Source organism: Macrobrachium rosenbergii, chromosome 2 (genome assembly GCF_040412425.1).
Source record: "Macrobrachium rosenbergii isolate ZJJX-2024 chromosome 2, ASM4041242v1, whole genome shotgun sequence".
Classification (NCBI taxonomy): domain Eukaryota; kingdom Metazoa; phylum Arthropoda; class Malacostraca; order Decapoda; family Palaemonidae; genus Macrobrachium; species Macrobrachium rosenbergii.
In genome coordinates this window covers 92,396,921-92,411,920 of record NC_089742.1, presented here as the reverse complement: position 1 = coordinate 92,411,920, position 15,000 = coordinate 92,396,921, and the positions used below count along the sequence as shown (strand labels likewise).

The following is a 15,000-nucleotide window of genomic DNA, read 5'->3' as shown; positions in this document are numbered from 1 at the left end:
TCACTCAACTCAAAACATGTCAACATAACTAAACTACAAATAGGCTAATAACAACACAATTCTAAGTCTAAATTACCTTTATTATATTCACTAATATTTAGTAGGACAACCTATACGTTTAATCACCTCCTTCAGGGTTTTGGTACAGACAAGGCCAAATTATGAAATTTTCTTAGGTATGTTGTTCCAAGATGCGCTGATTTCTGCCTCCAGCTTTGGAACAGACGGTGGTCTTTGTCTTGTAGATCCTCTTTACGATCTCCCATAAGTTTTCTATTGGGCTAATGTCAGGGCTATTACCAGGCCAATCATTGATGAAGGGAACTTCTCAAATCCTGAAGCCACTGAGTGACAGATTTAGCCAGTGTGAGCCCTAAAAATCCTGCTGAAAACATGTGGCACCCGTATCCTCGAATGCATCAGGCAAAATGTCACACATCAGCTCCAAATAATTATACTGGTTAACTTTTTATTAATTTCTTTTAAAGACATGAAGCTTGGCTACACCATGACCAGTATAAGCTCCCAAACCATGAGAGAGTATCAGGGTGTTTGACAGTCCCTTCGAATACCTAGGGTCAAGAGGGTCAAAACAATTCTGACCTAAAAAAACATTACAACCTCAACACAAGTGACCGTAAAGTCGATTCATCTGACCAAAGCAGGCTTAGCCATTGAGACTCATCCCAACAAACTGTAATTCCGAGCAAATTTGACTCTTTTATCCCTCTGTAACTTGGTCAAAATTGGCTTCTTCCGTGGACGGTGGCTTGTGTATCCAAGTTCATTGATACGGCGATTGACGGTACTTAACTGAAACATCACCAAGCAGTTGTGGGTTGATTCTTCAATTTCCTTGATGTCATGCTGATTAACCTCTAACTGACGCTTTAAAATAGTCATACTTCGATTAGAAGTCTTCTTAGGCCTCCCAGAGCGTTTTACTTGTTTCAAAGGCCCCTAAAACCCTGGTGAAACTTGGCAACCAGCGTCTAACAGATGGCCTCATCACACCCACCTGAGCGACGATTTCATAAATTCGTTTTAAGACCTGAATCCTTTAATGCACATATCTGTGCTATGATCTGTTCATTCAGATCCTTAAATTTCCCCATAGTAAATCACAGGGTCCCAGGATGTGACCAGGGGTAAAATAAAACTTCCCGGAGCATGGAGCAAAAAATTCACGTTAGCACATAGATCAAAAGCCAAACCTTTCTGTCAACTTTTCTTTTATCGAGCCATAAGCTCCTCCCCTAGCTACTCTCAGTAAGCTGGCCTAATGATTTGACAGAATTTTTCTTGCACTTTTGGTTCCTTCAAATTTATATATGTTTAGAGAGCCACTAAATTAAATGGCCTGACTAAAGTTTTGTTTTAGTATTGTATATATATATATATACACACACAGGTATATATATATATATATATTTATATATGTAGAATCTACTAGTCACTTTTTTACCAAATACATATGCAATTGTAATAGCCACACTGCCCTCTTAACTTCTCAAATTCTTTGCAATTTTTTGGATATGCTTGTCACTACAAAGCCTTAAGATCCAAGTGCAAGAAATATGACAAAATTATGTCCGGGAGCAGGAAACAAACCCGGGTTGCCTAATCAGAACAAGGTACCACTGTTGACCTGACCAGGTTGACAACAGATTCGTTTCCCACTACTGGATATCATAATTTCTGAGTTCAGTCCCGTGTCAGCCGGTGAAATTCCATTACAGCACGAATTTCTAGGTATAACAATGCTAGATATACCAGAGAAAAAGAGCTTTCAGGAAAGCTGGGGTTACTACCCCAGTCGAGCGTCTTCTAGGAAGACGTCGGTATAAAGAAGGGTGAATGAAATACCACTACCACGGAAACCTACTCGAAAGATCTCTCTATCAAAATCCCCGAACAGAGCGGTGAGCCGTTACAGCCCCTACACTCAACACCCGCCAGGACGGCGACACCAGCGCCACCTACCTCATTCCATTTTCTAGCACGTGACTGCATCCGTTTCTTTTGTGTGCTCGTCTCTCTTTTATTTGGATTTTCTGCATCTCAGATGGCATCGAGCAGCTTTACCATCTCTAAGTTAAGTACCATCTTCTTGTGGGGTTTTGTTCTATTTTTTTGGCTGTTACGGTCTCGTATTTTCATAAATATTGAGATCTTATTATGACGCCACGGTCGTCCCCCTAGCCATGCCATGTCGACCCTTCAGTTCTTTTGGTTGGAGTTGACTCGACTCCTTCAGTTCTTTTCGGTTGGAGTTGTCTCCTCGTCGTTATAGATAGATTTTGACCCCTTGGTTCCCTTCCTGGTGGTTCCTTGTGGCTCCCCCCCTTTTTGTTTACTTAATTACATTTCATTGGCCTATCGGCCTTTGTTAGGTGATGCCCCGTCCAGGTACCCCAGGTTGGGTTCCTGTGTATTTTTGGTCTCAAGTAGGCTAATTATTTTATGCTTGAGATGGTGCTCTCTTTTATTTTTATTTTATTTATTTTATTTAATTTATTTTTGTGGTTTACCTCTGTGTGGTGGCGGCAGCCTCAGATCTAACCGCTTCCCGAGGTAGGCTACGCTCCCTATTGAGCACATTTTGGTTCCATTCTTTATGTGTGATGGTTTTTTTGTGGAGTAGGCTTGTTTGCTTCCATCCCCTTGCCCTGGGTGTGGAGATCAGGTTGAGGGAGTTTTGGTTGCTGTTTCCTCCGGGTCGTTTTTCGGGCAGGGCAGAGTTCTCTCTTCCTCCATTTGGGGAATCGAGTTCTTTGGATGTGTTTCCTCTAGGCTAGTCGCCTCCTTGCCCCCCTTCTCGATCCCGGTTGGTTCTCGGCACAAAATTTCTCTCCCTGTTGCTTCCCCTCCCTTCTGCACTCCTCCTTTTTTCCTAGCCTATACTAGGTTAGGTCCATATTAGGCTTCGCCTAGGTAGGAGTCGGGCTTCGGGTTGCGTAGCTTCCAATAGTAGGCTACCCTCCCAAGTTTCATTTTTCTTGGAGGTATGGATGCAGTTGAGCGGGTGATATGTTTCTCCCTGTCTCCTGTTCCCTTCCTGGTAGCCTACTCCTCTCCCCTACTCCACCCCCCTCCCCTCTCCAGCCTTGCTCTACTCGCGCGGGTGACGCTAGATGGCGTTTTCTCCGAGTTCAGGGACTCCTCCTGTTGGTAGAGGGATTCGCTCCCTCCCATATCGTCCCTAGCATCGCTGTGTTGGGGTTGGTGGTTCGTTTACTCGAACGTGTTCGAGTCACTATCCATACCTCTCATCTCCCGTCGGGTTACGTAGATATAGGGTAAAATATAATTGCTCCGGCTTATGTTATGAACATACGAGCATTTTGCCCGTCTTGTTTCTCCGGCGGGGAAGTAAGGGCGGAAGGATTTTCATTATATAAGGGGAGCGGATCCCTCCGGTCTCCGGAGTATTTACCGTCACTTGTTATTGTTATTATTTTTGACTGATATTTAGATAAGTCTGTTTATCTACAGGAGTACTCTCCTTTATATTATATATACGTGAGTCCGGTCCTACACCCGGGGGCTCCGCCGTTATTTTTACTGGCAGCCCTTATGGTTAGTTCCTGGTTTCTCATTCCTTCATTCCCCGGAGTACTCCGGGGTCTGAAAGCTTTTACCTTCCACTCTGTGTAATTTAGAGCTTATTGGCCCAGTTTATGATAAGGGAGTTCTTCTCCGCCGGAGTATTCGGTTGTAGTTGAGTTTCCCGGCCTTGCCAGGCTTTAGATTGCTTAGGTGGGAGGTTCATGTACTTTTCTACTTACAGACTGTTCGCTGTGAGGAGCCGGGTACCGCCTCCCTTCAACAACCCTACGGTCACGTAGTATGCCGGACCCACGCTGGTTGTGCGGTCCGACTTGACGACCTGGTTGTTTGGCACCCCGATGGTTGTGAGGTTTGCTTCGCTCTCTGCACAACCGTCCAGGATGAGTCGGTAAGTGACAGTCTTTTTCTTCCGCTTTATGCTCCTCATATTGTATATTGTTTATGAGGTTCCCGGACTGGTTTTTCGTTCTTAGCTAATTGTTGGTTTTCTTACAGGCGGACGAAGCTTCCAAGAAGTCTGCCTTGGAATCCCTCCGGGCCTGGGTGGCTGGGTTTGGCAGGAATGTTCCGTCGGGGAAGCCCCTCGTCCTCGACGCTAGGTTGAGGACTTGCTCTACCCCGGCGCACGGGTGGCGGCCGCAGTGCCTGAAGATCTTGCCACCCCTATCATCCAGCAAATCCGGGATGCGACCCAGCCACCCCAAGTGGATATCCTCTACGCTGAGGTCTCGGAGGATGTAGCCGCCTTGGATCTTAACCTGGAACCGATGAACACAGAGCAGGACCAGGTGGTAAGTGGTGAGGTAAGTGAGGTTGTTGGGGCGGGCCCCCCTCTGTTTGACTCCCCTGCTTCATCCGTCTCTTCTTTTGCAGGTTTCGTGAAGTCTTCCTCCTTGGGTGATAGAGCTCCGTCTGCTATCCCCAAGTTGAAGTTGAAGACTTCATGGAAGGCGAAGGGCTACAAGTCCTCGACTTCCAAGAAGGCATCGCCCTTCCCCCCGTCGAAGGCTAAGGTTTCAGGACCTGTAGCCTCCGGGAGCAAGTCTGGTTCCTCCGCAAAGGCGCGAGTAAGAGGGCTGCAAAACCAAGCCCTCCTCGCCAACCTGCTTTTTGACGCAGAGGCCTTTGCAAATCAACTTTATAAAAGTTTACAGAGGACCTAGATTCCAGATTTAATAAAATCTCTGAGAAGTTGGCCAGTCATGATAACATACTGGCGGGAATGGCTCGCCCACCCCAGCCGAACCACAGTATGTTATCCCGACACTGCGGACCTCCCGCCCGTTCGATGTCGGTAACCCTTGGCGCCGCACTCCGGGCCATCAACATGATGGCAAGCTGACAGTTGAAGGTCTTGGCACGAGGCGGTTGGAGGAATTGGAGTTCTTCCCCGATCTCCTGCCCCCTTACCCAGGCTTCGTGAGGCTTACAGAGGAAGCTTGGATTCGGTCAGATAAGGTTCCTAGGAGACTGTCATCGTCCCTAGGGACCAAGCTCAGTCGGCTCTCCTGCGCACTCTGACGGAGTGGCAGGCAGATAATACGAAGTTGACTCCTTTCAAGGGCAACTTTACAATGTTCGCCCTGGGAGACAACCTACCCACCCCTTGCTTGGACAAAGTCGCTCTGGCTACGGCCCGAGCGTGCTTCGATGGTAATCCGTTACCACAGTTAAGAGAAACAGACCCTACTTCCCTGGTATTCCCAGGAAGTAATGAGTTCTGGGTGGACGCCCCGTCCACTTTCACTGTCGGGAAGCTGGACCCCTTCTGCGCTTCCACGCAATTCAGTGAGCAGCTCCCCAAGCTGCCGGAATCTTTATTGAAGGCGGAGTTTGATGCCCGGACTAAGTTAGCCCGGTCCTTGAACTCCGTCTGCCTTACAGAAGCTACTGCCGTCTCCTGCTCGGACGAGCCATTCTTCCAAGTTTTGGCTAAGTCCTTGCTGGCTGGCTTCCAGTCTGACTTGTTTGAGTTTATCATGGCCAGACTGGAATGCAGGAAGTTCATCTTTGCCGATGCTACTATCCGCCACGAGCCTAACAAGCTCGTTAAAAGCTCGATCTGGGGACCTAACCTCTTCCCTGAAGAGGAGGTCACAAACGTTTATGGCCGAGGCTACATGGGCCAATCAGAGTCTCGCGCTCTCGCTGGGGCATTTCTGCCTATAAGCGCAAGACCCCAGAATCGGCCGGCCCCCAGACGAGAGGAGACAAACGCTTCAGGAGGCATAAGAGGCCCCACCATCAGGCGGTAGTCCAAGCCGTCCCGGTCTCAGCAGTAGCCCAGCCCAGCCTTCTACCTCCAAGGCTCACCCCAACAGTATGTGCTGGTCCAACCAGCTGCACCCTCTTATGTGGCTTCACCAGCGTACAACCCCACATATGAGGGCCGTGGATACTTTCACGGCCTTAATAGGGTTGCAAGGGGGAGGAAGAGGCAAAGTCCCTCATAGAGGGAAGCCCAACACCACCCCAAGGGGAAGACCTGGGCGTGGTAGAGGGAATAAACCCGCTCCCTCCCACTGAGAGAACACAGGTAGGCGGTCGCCTGTATTGGTTCAGGGACCAATGGACCTTCAGCCCTTGGGCACACAGCATTGTGTCCAAAGGACTAGGATGGAGCTGGATCAAGAACCCTCCTCCTCTAACCAGATTTTACCAGCCACCCACATCAATCCTACAGGATTACGTGACAGAATTGCTCAACAAACGAGCAATAAAGAAAGTAAGGCACCTAAAGTTTCAAGGCAGGTTATTCACTGTTCCCAAAAAGACTCCGATCAGCAAAGAGTGATCCTGGATCTGTCGCGTCTAAATCTCTACATAAAATGCGACAAATTTCACATGCTTACGGTAGCTCAAAATACGGACTCTACTTCCGCGTGGAGCCGTCACCACCTCTATCGATCTTTCAGACGCTTATTATCACGTCCCGATTGCGCCGAACTTCTCTCAGTTCCTCGGTTTCAGACTCGGGAATCAAGCCTACTCCTTCAGGGTCATGCCCTTCGGTCTGAACATTGCGCCCAGGGTATTCACCAAGCTGGCGGACACGGTAGTGCAACAACTCCGGTCTCGAGGATATCCCTAGCAGCGTACCTGGCGATTGGATAATTTGGGCACCAACAGTTCCGGAGTGTCAGAAGGCTACGTCCATAGTCATCAATTTCCTGGAGTCGCTAGGTTTTCAACTGAACAGAGAGAAGTCCGCCTGACTCCGAGTCCCGGTTTCAGTGGCTGGGCCTCCAGTGGGATCTGTCCTCTCACACGTTATCTCTCCCGCCTCCCAAGAGGAAAGAGATAGCATCTCTCACCAGGAGATTCCTCAAAAATCCATCGGCATCCCGCCGATCCCAAGAAAGAGTCCTTGGGTCTCTTCAGTTTGCCTCAGTGACAGACCTGCTCTTAAAAGTGAAATTAAAAGACATAAACAGAGTGTGGCGGAGTCGAGCCAATGTCAAGCTCAGAGACAAGGTCTCCTCTATTCCTCGAATCTTAAAGACAAGACTGCGGCCTTGGACCACGGTCAGAGGCCTGTCCAAAACAGTTCCGCTTCAATTTCCCCCTCCGGCACTAGTTGTTCACACAGACGCTTCCCTAAGCGGCTGGGGGGGATATTCACCAAAACAGAAAGTACAAGGAACGTGGTCCACAATGTTTCAGCAGTTCCATATAAATACCCTGGAAGCTATGGCGGTCTTTCTAACTCTGAAGAAAATCCGCCCCCCCAACCGGATTCATATCAGGCTGGTGTTGGACAGCGCAGTGGTAGTTCATTGCATCAACAGGGGCGGCTCCAAATCAGGTCGAGTAAACCAAGTAATGGTTGCTATCTTCTCCCTGGCGAACAAGCACGGCTGGCACCTGTCAGCCACCCACCTAGCGGGGGTACGGAACGTGGTGGCGGATTCCCTGTCCAGGGCTACTCCGTTGGAGACGGAGTGGTCCCTGGACGTGGAATCTTTCAAATGGATTTGCCGCCAGGTTCCGGGCCTCCAAGTGGATCTGTTCGCAACGGAGAGCAACTTCAAGCTCCCCTGTTACGTGGCCCCCAACCTGGACCCTCAGGCGTCTTTTCCACAGACGCAATGACAGTAGATTGGAACAATTGGGAGAAGATTTATCTGTTCCTCCAATAAATTTACTGCTGAAAGTATTACACAAACTCAGGACATTCAAAGGTCAACCAGCCCTAGTAGCCCCTATTGGCCGAAGAGCAATTGGTTCCCTCTTCTTCAGGAACTGGGATTACGGAGTCTTCGGTTCCCAAGCCCATTCTGACCCAGACAGTACAAACCAAGACTGTGTCAGCTTCCTCAAGAATTCAGAATGCCCTAGTTTTATGGACTTTATAAAATTCGCAGCCCAAAAGGAGCGAACATTGACCCTGTCAACACTCTGTTTTTAGAATCAGATAAAAGAGATTCTACTCTTAGACAGTATGACTCAGCAGTCAAAAAAATTAGCCTCCTTCCTGAAAGCATCTGAAGCCAAAATCATGACGACTAATTTAGGAGTTTCCTTCTTTAGATCACTGTTTGAGAAAGGCCTTGCTCCGGCCACTATTACCACAGTCAAGTCAGCATTGAAGAAAGTATTTCTTTACGGCTTTAAAATCGACCTTACAGATTCCTATTTTTCGTCTATCCCCAGAGCATGCGCTCGTCTGAGACCAGTATCACGCCCACAGTCTGTTACATGGTTTCTCAATGACGTCCTTAAGTTAGCATCAGAGTTGGATAACTTTCATTGCTCTTATCAGGATCTGTTAAGGAAGACTTTATTTTTGATTAGCTTGGCTTCAGGTGCTAGAATCTCAGAGCTGTCGGCTCTCACTAGAGGTGATAATTTTGTGAACTTCCTCCCATCTGGAGAGGTCCTCCTTTCCCCTGACCCTAGATTTTTAGCTAAGAACGAAGACCCACAGGACAGGTGGTCTCCTTGGAAGGTGGTGCCCCTTCCTCAAGACCAGTCTTTATGTCCAGTTTATACACTTAAATCTTACCTTTTAAGAACTCCACAGAGTAAGTCGGGTCCTCTTTTTTATCAGGGAGAAAGGTGGTACTCTTTCACTGAATGCTATAAGACAACAAATTCTGTATTTCATTAAACAGGCCAACCCAGATTCAGTTCCTAAGGTTCATGATATTCGAGCAGTTGCTACTTCCATTAATTACTTTCATAATATGGACTTCTCAGAGTTATCTAAATTTACGGGTTGGAAATCACCTCTAGTGTTTAAACGCCACTATTTAAAATCGCTCAAGCCCTGAAATTTTCTACCATAGCTGTGGGAAGTGTCATCTCCCCACCTTAACTAATCATATCCTTATCCTTTCCTTTCCCCCCCGCCCGCCTGCCTCATTTACTTCTCTGCTTATTCTCCTGGTTGATTATACCTCACTGCCTGGCTCCTCATATTGATGTATCTTGTATCTGTTGATGGAAAAGTGTAATCTGACATGCCATGATTGTTTTTTCTTATGGGGTACTGGACGGTTTTTATTTGGCTCCACGTACCCCAGATATATGTATATGTTCTGTATATGTTAATTTCATTGATCTTGTCTCTTACGTGTTTAGCCTAAGTTTACGTGTATAGTATTAAGGTTGTATTTGCAATTATTTTATGCACATTTCATGTTTCACCTTGCTTTAAGTAATTTTAAGATTTTTGGGGCTTCTTCCCCGTCGTGCCGGGGACCTCCCCACATTTCATAGTATTAAGTTTTTTGATGTGCCTTAGATTTAGTATACCTTAGTTTTAGTATTCTTGCTACATGAAAGAGATTACTTGATTAAAATTATTTTCGTAAAATTTTTGCCTTTTTCTTCAGATTACCCCTTTTTTCCTTGTAGTTGCAGCCTTGGCATGATTCTCTATCACTATTTCACCGGCTGACACGGGACTGAACTCAGAAAAGGGATTTTGACAAAGGAAAAATCTATTTCTGAGGAAGGTCCCGTGTCACCCGGTGACCCTCCCTGGATCACCTAGTACTCCCCCCCTACTTGCACATGCCAAGTCTGGGGTTAGTGCTAGCATGGAATGAGGTAGGTGGCGCTGGTGTCGCCGTCCTGGCGGGTGTTGAGTGTAGGGGCTGTAACGGCTCACCGCTCTGTTTCGGGGATTTTGATAGGGAGAGATCTTTCGAGTAGGTTTCCGTGGTAGTGGTATTTCACTCACCCTTCTTTATACCGACGTCTTCCTAGAAGACGCTCGACTGGGGGGTAGTAACCCCAGCTTTCCTGAAAGCTCTTTTTCTCTGGTATATCTAGCATTGTTATACCTAGAAATTCATGCTGTGATGGAATTTCACCGGGTGACACAGGACCTTCCTCAGAAATAGATTTTTCCTTTGTCAAAATCCCTTTTCTTCATATTTCTTGCACTTGGATCTTAAGGCTTTGTAGTGACAAGCATATCCAAAAAATTGCAAAGAATTCAGGAGGTGAAGAGGGCACTGTGGCTATTACAATTATATATATATATATATATATATATATATATATATATATATATATATATATATATATATATATATATATATATATGAATATAAGAAAGGCCCATAAAATACTATTTGAAGGTTGCAACCATATATTTTGGGCACTAAGCTTCTGTGCCCCAGTGAACAGGGGTTCCAGAAGCTAGTGCCCCAAATATATGGTTGCAATGTTCAAATAGTGTTTTATGGGCCTTCTTATCTTCATATTATACTGTAGTATTACAGTAAAACACATTCATATATATATATATATATATATATATATATATACTATATATATATATATATATATATATATATATATATGTGTGTGTGTGTGTGTGTGTGTGTGTGTGTGTGTGTGTTTATGTATATGCATATATGAGAAAACATACAAAAAACATTCAAAGTCATGTCTTGAATAAGGCAAGACACATTAGGATGGAACTGAAGTTAAACTGGATTCAGAAAACACTGCTAAACACTACAGGGGAGTAGAATACTCAAGGTCATCACATAAGATGTCTAAGTAAGTATACTCTAGATGTCTAACTCAATAATATTCCTAGCACTCTACATAAGAATGCAGTGTCAGAAAAATAACCAGTAAATAAACTATCCACAGCACGCTGGATTGTTGCTTACTGCCACGAGCAGGCAACAAGGACACTATGGAGACCAATTATACCAACCCAGAGCAATATTTGCTGAAATGAGCTGGAGTCAAGACGTCCCAAGAAAACTTGGAGAAAGGCAGCCCATCCACAATCAGGAAGGTACAAAGTATGATTAGGAATACTGATAAATATATCAAGTAACTGGATGCTGACTGAGCATGTGCAGTGGAGCTGTTCCTTAGAAATTTTTTGCTTCATACATTTCAATGCTTTGCTCACAGTAACAGTAAAAAGCTATTTTAAAGTGAATGAGTTTGTGATAGCAAATAAATATGTATCAGAGCAAGTACAGGTATGAACATGTAACTGAATAAGTTGGTTATAATTTATTTTCTCATAAACAAACTACCAAAGATAAGCTGTTGAGACCAATATGAATAGCAAAATCTATATTCTGCATAATTTGCATACCTCTTCCATTTCTCATTTTCCCTTTACGGTTTATATATGGGGTGGGTATAGGATCCGAAAGCATCTGACGAAGAAGGCCTCTAACATCTGCCACACTTTCAGCTAAACAGCCTTTTTCTCCATTACTCCTTAATACACGAACTGTAAAATGAAAAATATGGAATTATAAAAATTAAAAAATATATAATTTAAATAAACTATAAAAAGTGTGTATATAATATATATATATATATATATATATATATATATATATATATATATATATATATATATATATATATATATATATATATATATATAATATATATATATATATATTGTGACAAAGTGTCCAGTGCCTGTTCTTCAAATCAAACCTGGTATCTAAGTGCGTGATATTTGATTACCAAACTTACCATTAATTCGACAATTATAGTTACCTAACAACAGCCAGACACCTGAACCCTCATCACACATACAAAACGACTGATTTCTCTAAAGGCAACAGTGATCCCTTATAAAACTTATCAATCATGAAAGAAAGCAGACTAAGTTCGTTAAACAGGTGTGAAGTAAAATCTAAGGGCGTCACTCCATTAACATTATAGAAGTTCAAGTATTTCTATTTATTTTATTTCCCTGGTTCGAGCTCACTTCAATTACTTGAAGGAAAACATCTCACTTACCACTCTGCCTCTAATTCAAATAAAAATTACTGGTGGGTCAATAAAATGAAACTCTGATATAATATTTTAAATACAAAAATTTATTTCTAAATTCAAAGATTATAAATGACATTAAAAGTCTCAGGGAAATTATTATTACTTGAAAAAAAATGGATTAAATCTGAATTAATCATCAGTCAAAATTAAATCAGAAATTAATTTATTAATTAATAAAAAAAATTGTTCAAATAAAATTTAAATTGTTAAGTAACAAAATTTTCATTCCCAAATGTTAAACAAAATAAGGCAAATAAATCAATCATATAAAAATGCAGAAATATACTCTGCAAAAAATTAACCATCAAAAAATGTAAAGCAAAAATTAAGGCAATAGCAAACACATCACATATATGCATAAAAGAAAAATTCTTCAAAAGATAAAACATAAAACATATAACATGAAGAAATATTAAAAACGGCAAAAAGTAACTTTGCTTACAATCACTGTAAACATTATTTTTAGTGCACTAAAAACCAATAATTATGTTACAATACCTTGGTACCAAAATGCTTCATGTCTTTAATCAGGTACTTTACAATATATTATATATATATATATATATATATATATATATATATATATATATATATATATATATATATATATATATATATATATATATATATATATATATATATATATATATATATATATATATATATATATATATATATATATATATATATATGTGTGTGTGTGTGTGTGTAATAACAGGGTTTGACATAGGAAAACCTATTTTTGGCACATGCTGTAAGTCATCAAAAGGAGTTTCTCTCATGGTCCCCCCCAGGGATCCATAAGACAAATCAACCAATCTCAAAGAATTCTCTTTTGGTTGGTCTCAACCAGAATAGTGCTTGTCGCCAAGTGCTAGAATATAAAGGACTCATGACATGAGTGCCCTATCTTTTTATCTATAGCAGCTACCTCAACTCTTCCTTCATCCTTCACACATATGTGGCAACAGTGCACATGTCTGCTATCTTCCTCATTACACACCAGGTCTGTGCAAGATAAATGTTAACAATTTCGTCAGGGAAAGTGGGTGGGTTTAAGGACTCACACCGGCTACCAAAAGTAAGTTTTCCTATATCAAAAACTGAATTTCGCAGGTGACACACAGCTAGCTCCTAAAAAATTAATCCCAACCACCCAGAACAAATTTTGGTCCAAAGTGACACCACATGTTATCAACCCTTCTTTATTCCACACACCCATTACAGTTTGGCAACAAATAACAGGAAACAATACAAGAATGTATACAGTCAACCCCTGGGATACGCAGGGGATAGGGACCACAACCACCCATGAGTAGCTAAAATCCACAAATACTGGACACGTCCCTCGAAAAATGCTTATAACTGCCTATTTTAATAGTTCAAACATCAAGGAACCTCCCTCGAAAAATGCTTATAATTGTTAATAGTTCAAACATCAAGGAACCTCCCTCAAAAAATGCTTATAATTGCCTATTTTAATAGTTCAAACATCAAGGAACCTCCCTCGAAAAATGCTTAAAACTGCCTATTTTAATAGTTCAAACATCAAGGAACCTCCCTCTAAAAATGCTTATAAAACTCAAAATGTCCTCCCCTATTTTAATAGTTCAAACATCAAGGAACCTCCCTCGAAAAAATGCATTATAACTGCCTATTTTAATAGTTCAAACATCAAGGAACTTCCCTTGAAAAATGCTTATAACTGCCTATTTTAATAGTTCAAACATCAAGGAACCTCCCTCTAAAAATGCTTATAACTGCCTATTTTAATAGTTCAAACATCAAGGAACCTCCCTCTAAAAATGCTTATAACTGCCTATTTTAATAGTTCAAGCACAAAATATACCTAAGACTATCATCCTACACCAAATATACCTTAAACTATCATCCTAAGACACTTTAATATCATTTCAAAGTCATCTTATAGCATTACCCTAAAAAATATATAGTTTACAGCTACGTGTGAAAACTAATCAAGTTACCCCTATAGTGTATTTAGGAACGCACGTTTTCTTTCATACAGTTACTATTCAAGCTGTCCTGTATTCTTTTACAGGGAAAACATCAGTAATTCATGAGAGAGAGAGAGAGAGAGAGAGAGAGAGAGAGAGAGAGAGAGAGAGAGAGAGAGAGAGAGAGAGAGAGAGAGAGAGAAACAAAAATACATATGCACATTAAAAATATTTAATATAGTGGACCCCCACTAAATCGCAGTTCAGCATTTGCAGATTCAGTCATTCATGGTTTTTTCTGTGAAACATGTTTTTTCTGTGAAACATATCTCCAAATATATAGTGGAAAAATTCACTAATTGGTGGATTTTTTCGTAGAGCAATATTCACTAATTACTGTATTTTCATTTTATTTTCGTGACTAAATAGATTTTTTATGATAAATTATTTACCAATTTTTACGAAATTCTTAATTCTTCTTTAAACAGTTATTTATATGCGACAAGGAATTACCTCTTTCAGAGATTAATTTAGACTGTTTAGTTTCCTAATTTTATTTATCCCCTTATTAGACTATAATTTCCACCTGGGTTATTTCTGGGTGTTAGAAACTGAGTCTGACTGTCACTGATCTGAGGGAGATACACTAAACTTTCAACTCTCAAAATGCAGACTTCTTTCTGTTTGTAGTTTTGAATGCACCACTGAAACAAACACTTCCTGCTATCACCACTTGGTGTATCTCTCTCCCTCAATAATTTAGTTCTCACTACTGTACTGTCATCCGCTTGCAAGTCCTGTATATATGGGGTTCTGACCTGCAGTCAGCCAATGCCAGATTCAATATCTTTTCCTGTTTTTCACCTTCTATTGTCTGTTTCGTTAAACTTCATGTGTGTATTGATTCTTAGTTTATCATTCGATTAATCACTTATAGCTGCATATGCTTCGGCACCAAGGAGTCGTTGGTCCAGCTGTTCATATGTTTCATATGTTTTTCAAGGGCGATCAAAGCCCCTTCATTCCCTGACCTAATGACCCTCACTGCAGGATCCTTACAGACATCGAATTCGCATTTCTAGCACTCGCGGTACACACACCATTAAGATTTGGTGTCAGGCAATGGTTATCACACATTGCAGACATAAAAATGTTACTCTGTATCTTTTGTCTATTTACGTATACATGTAATCTTAAC

At 42.1% G+C, this 15,000-nt stretch overlaps 1 protein-coding gene across 1 annotated transcript in view; it reads right to left on the bottom strand.

Annotated features, from left to right (window-relative positions):
- hiw (highwire) overlaps positions 1-15,000 on the bottom strand; it is a 1,788,684-nt gene that overhangs the window by 919,236 nt on the left and 854,448 nt on the right. The window contains 1 exon segment of the mRNA XM_067112237.1: positions 11,147-11,287. Within this exon segment, the coding sequence (XP_066968338.1) occupies positions 11,147-11,287 (141 nt within the window).